The following is a 9,532-nucleotide window of genomic DNA, read 5'->3' as shown; positions in this document are numbered from 1 at the left end:
CGGATATCGATATCGCTCTGATGTTGAAAAGTTAGACGATATTTGGCGCTAATGCACTGCCGGACAGAAGAACAGCACATAGGAGGGCAATTGAGCAAAAAAAATATGGTTATATGTTTACACAATCGTGCCAGAAATAGTTTTGAATCCCAGATAAACACACTTTCTTTTTTCATATTTACAAAAGTGAAAAATGTGCATTATAAAGCTTAATAAATGCGTAGTCTCATTATCGGTATCGGGTCACAACAGTAACAAAAATATACTGGACATCGGTATCCGTTCATATCAGACCATCCCCTAACGGTGACGTTTCTATAGCAACAAGATCTCCATGGCGACAAGTAGCAAGCCTCCCAACAGAAAAGTTACATAATGCAAACCCCTCTAAAGTCGTTTAACGTTGATTAACTTGATTGTTGCGCACAGCTTTTTAGGGACTGACAGTTGAAAATGGCATCGTCTGCGCTCAGGACGCAAGCGTTTGTGAAATGTCCGTCAACACCAACAGAAATGATAATCCCAAAGTGTGATTCCGTATCTACACTCTTAACATTCAAAATAAACACATTTACATTCGTTCAGTCCTTTTTCTCCCTGGGATCGGCGACAGTGACAGGATCTCCCTTCACCTCTCCGTGTCCTTTCTGTTCCTTTTTCCCGCTTTTCAGGATCCGTCCCAGCGCGATGCACGAGACGGCGACGACGTGCATGCTGAAGTAGGTGGACGTCCAGTAGTTGACGGTGTCCTCGGCCTTGAGCAGAACAAAGCCCATGCACATGTAGTCGTAGGCCCTCATTTTCAAGAACCAGTGGATCCAGTCGAAGGCGCTCTGGCCCCGCGGGCCGAGTCGGGCCCTCACGGACGCCTCCATGGCCGACTCGGCCGCGATGCACAGGGGGATAGTGAGGAACGAGAGGTAGTAGCCCGCGTGGAGCCCGTGCCAGTACGCGCTGATGAACATGGTCCAGCCGGCCCTGGAAGCGAGGGGAGGAAGGGGAAATGAGGTTCAACACAATTAAAGGAGTCCTGTATTGTGTAATTCGTATTTCTGATTAGAAGGAGTTTAGATAGGAGATTAAAAGTCATGGATAATTGATTTCATGACACTTTTAGAAACGTGATTAGAGGGCGAAGAGGTGTATATCCAACTTTTCACACAAAGTACCACTAAAGAAAACTTTCAACCTTCTGAGAAACACCAGTACTTAAACCAGGTCTATAAAAGAAATGAACCAGTCCGTATTGGAAGCACAATTACCGTATTTTCCGGACAATAAGCACCTTTTTTATCGTTTTGGCCAGGGTGCGACTTATACTCGGGAGCGATTTATAAGTGATATCATTCATTATTTTCGCACTGACTGCCACAAGAGGGCGCTCCAGGCTCTAAGTGACACAGAAGAAGTATCAGCACTTCCTCTACGTCCCGAGGTTGCGTAGTTGTTTAGAAGTGACACAGAGGAAGAAGAATTCAATGGATTTAGTGATTTGGGGTAAAACTGATGCTTTGGTAAACTTGTTAGCATGTTCTTTATGCTATAGTTATCTAAATAATTGTTCATATGTTACGTTAACATACCAGACACTTACCACAGTTCTGTCTGTGCCTCATGTAGCTGAAGGTGTTAGCGTTAGCATACGTCATGTAGCTGAAGGTGTTAGCGTTAGCATACGTCATGTAGCTGAAGGTGTTAGCGTTAGCATACGTCATGTAGCTGAAGGTGTTAGCGTTAGCATACGTCATGTAGCTGAAGGTGTTAGCGTTAGCATACGTCATGTAGCTGAAGGTGTTAGCGTTAGCATACGTACACCTATTCACCATGTTCTCTCATCTGTTATTATTTTAAACTGCATTTCAATATTAAATGTCTGTTCTTGGTCTTGGATTTGATCAAATAAATTTCCCCCAAAAATGTGACTTATACTCCAGTGCGACTTCTATATGTTTTTTTCTTCTCTATTATGCATTTTTTGGCTGGTGCAACATATACTCCTGAAAATACGGTACAAAATAAGAACATTTACACAGACGGTGATGCGTTTTTACAATGTACTTAATGAGGGTAGTGTTAAATAATAAAAGTAGAATTTAACTTGTTGTTCATGGGGTAAATAAGGATAAAACCTTTGTGTTTCATGTCATAATATTCACACCCTGTAACGTCCTCCTCCACAGAGCACGAGTGGTACCTGAGCGTGTAGGACCTGAAGGGGGCGTTGGGGTAGATGTAGTGATGCAGCCACCACTGCACCGTCATGTTCCAGTATCGCATCCCGTGTCGCACTTTGACGCAGAAGTCCGTGTTGTAGCAGTCGATGTTCTGCACGGTTTTGAAGTCGTACTTTTCATCAGCGCTGGGATCGGGGCTGAGGAACACAAACAGGCCACAAAGCACAGTGTTTACAGTGTATGACGGGATTAGAATATGCTTTGTTTAGTCATGAAGGAATACATAAAAATACATCAATAAATAGCAAACATACCCAAAAGAACACAAAGGAAATGGATTGGATGGATTTTCTGATTCTGCTCCGATACGCTAAGTATAAGTATTTCGCGAGTATAAGGGCCAACCCAAAAAAAAAAAAAAATGCGGGGCACTACGAGAATAAAGTCATTAATTAATTACTTTTTTCTCGTTAATTAACGAGAAAAATCTCATAATTTAAAGAGAATAAAGGCAGATACGCGGTTCACTCTCAGCCCCATGTTACGGGCCCCCCCCAGTGTTGCATCATGGTACAGTCCAGTAACAGCTCTGTTTTGTATGAACTGTGTATAAAGCTATGAAGCTGATCTGCTCTGAGTCAGATGTATCTGTGGAGTCTTCATTACACAAACACACCACCACCAGGACGCAAATGGCGCTTGGTTAAAAGTGAATACAAAAGCCCACAATAGGCAAGGCAAGGCAAGGCAAGTTTATTTGTAGAGCACATTTCATACACAAGGCAATTCAAAGTGCTTCACAGCAGGAAAAATGCATTCAAATCACAAAGAAATTACAGAAACAGAAATACAATAAAATTAACTAAATTAAAAATTATCAATCCAACTGATTTTCTAAACTAATAAAATCACAAACAAAAGAGAATAGTGCAAAGAAAAAATCCTTTCAGTCATATGCGCAGCTAAACAAAACTGTTTTTAGCTTAGATTTGAACATTGTCAGAGTAGAAGCCTGTCTCACATCTTCAGGAAGACTGCTCCAGATTTTAGCTGCATAAAACTGAAACGCAGATTCCCCATGTTTTGTCCTGACTCTGGGCACCAGCAAGAGGCCGGTCCCTGAGGTCCTCAGAGTCCGAGATGGTTCATATGGCACTAACATATCCAAGATGTACTTTGGTGCTAGGCCATGGAGAGACTTGTACACAAGCAGAGCTGCTTTAAAGTCTATTCTCTGAGCCACAGGGAGCCAGTGCAGAGACCTGAGAACAGGACTAATGTGATCATACTTCCTGGTTCTAGTCAGGACCCAAGCAGCAGCGTTCTGGATGTACTGCAGCTGTTTTACAGCTCGTTTGGAGAGACCAGTGAGCAGGCCGTTACAGTAGTCTAATCTACTGGAGACAAACGCATGGATAAGTCTCTTTAAATCTGGTTTTGACACTATATTTTTGATTTTGGCAATGTTTTTTAGATGGTAAAAAGCTGCTGATGTTATTGATTTGACGTGGCTATTAAAGTTCAAGTCTGAGTCCATTATTACCCCCAATAGATGTCGATCTTTATGATGCGGGTCTTTTAGACATCACAAACAATCATTTCCCCGGTGCAGTGCCCCCATGTCAGGTCCTGGACCTGTAAAATTATGTACTCCGGTGTTGGTGCTCGCGTGTGTTGGAGCTCATGCCATGATGTATGGATGATGCATCTGGATGATGTATGGATTATGTATGAATGATGTATGGATGATGTATGGATGATGTATGGATGATGTATGGATGATGTATGGATGATGTATGTGCGTAAAACTTATCGCTTTTAGGCTGTGCCAAACACGATCTGGGCGTCAGGAGCTGAGTGGAAGCGCAGACGGATGTTTTGTGTTCTGTGTGTTTTACTGAGTTTGTCCAAGGGATGACAAAAGGTTAGAATCTGTACATAAAACTTAAGTGCACACAATGAGCTCGTGAGAATAGTGACGCAAAGTGTCCACGTAGAGAAACAACTCAGAGGAGCAGAGAACGTGTGACTATAACAGCGAGGCTGCTCCTCCTGTCTGAGGGCGGCTGTGGCACGGAGCACGGCTGCTGTTTGAGCCCATGATGCACTACGGCTGCATCATTGAGAAAGTAAAGCGTTTATCCAACAGTCTGTGAACGATGCGTAACAGGAAAGGTGCTGCTGGACCTGGTCTTGTCTTGTAATAAACACGCGCAAGACCTTGTTTTAAAGGCCAGGAAACACTTTAACATCTGTTTCAGGCTTTATGTAGTTCTAAACTGTCAACTCATCCAAGCCCGTTCTTGTGCGTCCTGACCGTGGGGCTGAAAGTGAACTGATCACGTCACTTTGAATCGGCCCCTAAACTACGACTTTTTTCTCGTTAATTAAAGAGTTTTTTTCTCATTAATTAATGACTTTTTTCTCATTATTTAATTACTTTTTCTTGTTATTTAATGAGTTTCAAATCAAATCAAATCAAAATTAATTTATTTTTGTAAGGCCCAAAATCACAACAACAGTCGCCTCTGAGTTTATTGTCGTTAATTTACAACTTTTTTCTGACTTCGACTTTTTTCTCATCAATTAACGTCTTTTTTCTCATTAATTAATTACATTATTCTCGTAGTGCAGCACATTTTTTATTTTTTGGTTGGTCATTATACTCCGTCGTACTAATTAGCCCTTTTGAAAACCTAAAAAAGAATTCACTCACACATCTTTGTAGAAGTACTGCAAACTACAAGGTGAGAAGGTTTTGTACAAGATCCATAGAGACGGCGTATTTTGTTTATTATTACGATGATAAAAAACAGAAAAACATGCATCGCAGCTTTTACAATCATCAAAATGGTGATTCTAATTCCATCACTAACAATCGTTCATTCGCTCTGTTTCCTCTGACCTGTAGTGGACAGTGGGGCCTCCTCCAGGTTTGGACAGAGCCTTTTCTGGATAACAGCCGAGGCCGGCGCTGATGCAGCTCGCCTCGGCCCCGCACCACGCCGCGTAGAAGCGCATTCGGAACACAAAGAAGATCGTAATCATGTAGAAAAACCTAAAAACATGAAGACAAAACGTTTTATTGCAAACAGTATCATTGAAAGTGATAAAGTACACAGCGGCGCAGAAACAGGTCGTCAATAATATCCAAGCCAAAATGGAAAAACTTCACAATTCCATATTCATCGATGTGCAAAGTTCTCCTTCATTATTACCTGAAGAAAAAGTGTTGCTGGAGAAACTCCTCCGTGCGAACGTACGCCAGAGGAAACACAGAGTTTACGGCCACAAACAGAGCCCCAAAGACGGGCACGAGCTTCAGCCGCTGCAGACACGGCGCCGACCCGGGCAGAGTCCGAGGGTCCGGCTGCCTCAACCAGTCCGCGTACGTCTGGAACCGATAGAAGGGCCCTGCGGAGCCATCGGGGGACAAAAGGATCACGCACCGATCACGAGATAGAAGGCGTGACGCACACAGAGACACAAGCAATGGTCGCTAAATACGTAAATGAACGTGGTGCTCACCGGTCATCACACCCACGTAACAGTAGCTGTAGGACAGAATATCGTAGAGGGAAGGTTCCTGCGACAAGCCTCCCACCACGGACTTGGAGAAGGAGCTCACGTCCTTTTTCTTCTCGATGTGGAAACTGTTGACTTCATTGGCAAGACTCACCATCTAAAAACAACATGTGTGAAATTACATATAATCAAACAGTAACAATAATCATAGTTTATGGGGGTTAAAGCTGCACCACAGGGTTCATCGCAAGCTAATGGACTTGCAATTTGAATATCATAAATAGCAACTACCAAATATTTAGGTAATATAGAGTCTTCATATGTATAAAACCTGCAAGCACTGTAGTTTAGACTGGCCGGCGACAGTCAGCGACAGTTTGTACAGTCCAGATAATGATTACGATGATCAGAATATGATTATTTTTCATAGTCGACTAGTCATGATCAGTCAGACCTGCTCTGTGACTCTTGAATTCATATTTCAGTCTTTTCTCAATTGTTAATGGTCCGAAACGATGTTCAAAACGTGCTTTGTGAACTGAATCTAGATTTTAAGAACACACAAATCTATCTCAAATCACCACAAGTATCAAAAACAGCCTTCCAAAGTCCTTCAGCCGTGGGGGAAATTTCTAATAGGTGTTTCACAATAGACTTTATGCAGGTCTTTCTCTCCTTAAATAGGAAGAAATGAATTGTTATGCGGCAGCTGAAGTGTCCTTTATCTCCAACTGCCATTAGCGGACAAGCTAGCTCAGCTCTGCACAGGCTAAACGACGACAGAGATACGACTTTCACTCTACATTTTGCCACAGATAACCAAGTTTGAGCAAAACAATAGCTCCACGGACAAAAATAAAGCTAAAAACAGACAAAGACACGTTTTATCAGTTGCCGCGATGGAACGTCAAACACCATCTGTCACCGTGGAAACCCGCCGTGTTTCCTGTTGGTGATACATTTGACAAAACGTTGAACAAAAGTAGACAAAAGCGCCGTGAAACAACAATTTTGCTGCTCATTCTGAATGTTAATGTGGAGGAAGAAGAGGAAGAGGAAGAGGAAGAAGAGGAAGAAGAAGAGGAAGCAGAAGAGAAGAAGAGGAAGAAGAAGAAGATGAAGAAGAAAAAGAGGAAGATGAAGAAGAAGAAGAAGAAGACGAAGAGGAAGAAGAGGAAGAAGAAGAAGATGAAAAAGAAGGAGAGGAAGAAGAAGAAATAATAATAATAATAATAATAATAATAATAAGAGAAAGAAAGAAGAAGAAGATGAAATAAGAAGAAATAGAATAGTGAAAATATAGACTATGCCAAAAAAGGGTCAATATTTCCAGAACCTTGAGGGTGAGGAGCAGCTGCACAGCGTTGGCGTACGGCGTTGGCGGAGGAAGGCCGAACCATGTGACCAGCCGAAAGAACAGCAGGTAGAGGAAGGTCCAGGCCAAACACAGCGCCGGGGCAAGTCTGGGAAAACAACGAGTTCTTACACTTCACAACTGAAGCAAGCAAACGTTTTTGAGTATCAGATAACGATATCCAAAAGAAATGACACAAATGAATTATGAAAGTGCCAAAATATCACCTTATACACTTATTTGAGTGCTTACAACATATTTTATTCACCTTTTCTTTTTAAACTGCTCTTTTGGTAGCATTTTTCACTACAAACGATATACTCGATATTTAAATATTGCCCAGCTCCATCAATAAGTCGCCATATTAGTGAGAAAAGAAAAGAAATACAGTTTGTGTCGGTTTCTGCATGTGCGTTTTTTTCCTTTTCTAAACAGTGATTAATAAATGCATAACACACGTCGCAACAAACAACAGTCTATTTTTCATCTATGTGGTGTTGTTGTTGCACTAAAGTATAATAGAACCTGTAAAAGTATTCAGGTATTCAGTATTCTGTAACTAAACTCCTGGTCGGTGAGTTGTGTCTGTTTTTTTCTTACCTCCAACTGCTCCTCAGGATGATCCATGTTCCAATCACCGTCACCAGAGAGTGGAGCGTGTGGACGTGACAGGTCGCAATCGTGATGGAGAGGCCCAGGAGAAGTGCTGCCCCCTGCTTCACCGGAGGACCTACAGAGGAGGAAGAGACAGATGTTTATGTCATGAAATAATCCGGCAAATAATCAATAAAAGGTTCATGAGTAGTCAATCATGAGGGGACGGAGGCTCAATGAACACGAGGCAAATACTATGTAATTCTAAAGGCCGCTGGAGTCTGGAACTTGAGGGAGAGTAACGTGTCAGCCAATGGAAATGAAAGAAAATGAAAGATTGTTTGGTCTTGATCTCAGTAATCGTGAATAATCATTAAATTGTATTGTTTTTTACAGCAATAATTGTAACTCTAGGGTACTTACATTTACTTTAGTAAGTTTTTCAAGGAATTGTACTTTTTCTAACTATACTTTACACTAACTTGAGTAATACTTTTATTGAAGCAACAGTCTTTTACTTTGGTAAATGTAACTTTACTCTTACTTGTGTACTTAGTTTGTGAAATATTCAACTCCACAATAACTTAACATACATTTATCAGCCTTTTAGAAGCTTACTTTTGGTATCAGCAAGCATCTGTATTGTGTATAAATATAACTGTAAGTGTACAAGCAGCAGCCCAGTTCACAAACATATAAAGATGATGATTTGCATGAGCACAACAGTTACGATAAATTCATATCTAGATTTACATGTTGTTCAGCAGAGCCTCTTTGATAAAAGAACTGCACATTACTGACATCTGCGACCGCTCCAGACTTACAAAGGATTAAACATCACTAATCCTCACAAATGGGCGTCATGACAACACGTTGGGGCAGATGTGGCGAGCTCTCCAAAACTACAGTCTGTCTTACAAAACTTATGCCAATGTAGCTACAGAATAAGCAGTCAAATTATCATGAGCGATAAGGCCTAAATTGTTTGATTATGACAGAATAGATTAAATTAGCACTGTTTATATTTAATGGTATTTGATTGCCCCTAGACAAACACTTAAAGCTGGGGTCCCTGATACAAAGAAAACATAGATTTTAAAAGCTAAATGGTCCACCCAAGCACAGCCAATCAGAGCGCTGCTTTCTGCTCTTACTTCTGGGTTGACAATTAAAAAAAAGCTTAATTGCTATAAGTGCTACTTTTACAATATACACTTTGGTGGAAAACAGAAAATGTTTTCAAAGATTACTAGTAAAACCATGGCATGTCTAAAGTGAAATGAATAAAGACAGTTAGTCGTTAGTTTGGTCCTCACTGAGAAAGCGAAATAGAAATCCCAGAGGAATAGAGGCTGCGAGGACTCCCAAGTAAACCAGCTCCTCTGGCGACATCTCTCCGCTGTAAAACAAAAGATAAAACTATTTAATTCACAGTTTGCTCAGTTACAAAGACATGCACATTTGCACATTTAAATGAAAGTGGATGTGTTTATATTTCCTGTGTGTGAAGTGATGAGGAACGTGTTAAGACACAAAACATTGTGTGAAGTCTGAAGGTCATTTCAGAACTAATTCCTGTAAAAAGAGGAACATAAAGCATTTCAACACTAATCTGAATTAACACACAGGGCTGCAACTAAGTATTATTTTAACAGTTGACTATTCATCAATTATTTTATGGATTAGACTATTCAAACGATCCTTTTTATTGTACCAAGACCTTTTTACATACATTTTCACCAAATAAAAGGTTGAAATCTGATGACTGATGGCGCCTAGAGAATATTTAATGAATTAAGAGTATTATTGAGGGAAATCAATAATTATTCATACTTTCTTTGACGTTTTAATCTAATAATACTATAATAAATATTGAATGATACAT

The 9,532-nt window shown here is 40.7% G+C and overlaps 1 protein-coding gene across 1 annotated transcript; it reads right to left on the bottom strand.

The window, feature by feature from the left end:
- Nucleotides 1–566: 566 nt before the first annotated feature.
- On the bottom strand, nucleotides 567–9,073 carry mboat7 (membrane bound O-acyltransferase domain containing 7). Its single transcript, XM_072461151.1, has 8 exons — nucleotides 8,964–9,073; nucleotides 7,654–7,783; nucleotides 7,036–7,162; nucleotides 5,703–5,856; nucleotides 5,393–5,588; nucleotides 5,080–5,232; nucleotides 2,195–2,371; nucleotides 567–978 (listed from the first exon to the last, which is right to left on the bottom strand). The coding sequence occupies exons 1-8, from the start codon at nucleotides 9,037–9,039 to the stop codon at nucleotides 582–584; spliced, it is 1,410 nt and encodes a 469-aa protein (XP_072317252.1). The 5' UTR covers nucleotides 9,040–9,073; the 3' UTR covers nucleotides 567–581.
- Nucleotides 9,074–9,532: the final 459 nt, after the last annotated feature.

The sequence above is a fragment of the Eucyclogobius newberryi genome, unplaced genomic scaffold (genome assembly GCF_026437365.1).
Source record: "Eucyclogobius newberryi isolate DKJ021-1_F unplaced genomic scaffold, fEucNew1.0.hap1 SCAF_3, whole genome shotgun sequence".
NCBI lineage: Eukaryota > Metazoa > Chordata > Actinopteri > Gobiiformes > Gobiidae > Eucyclogobius > Eucyclogobius newberryi.
This window is presented reverse-complemented; position numbering and strand designations above follow the sequence as displayed.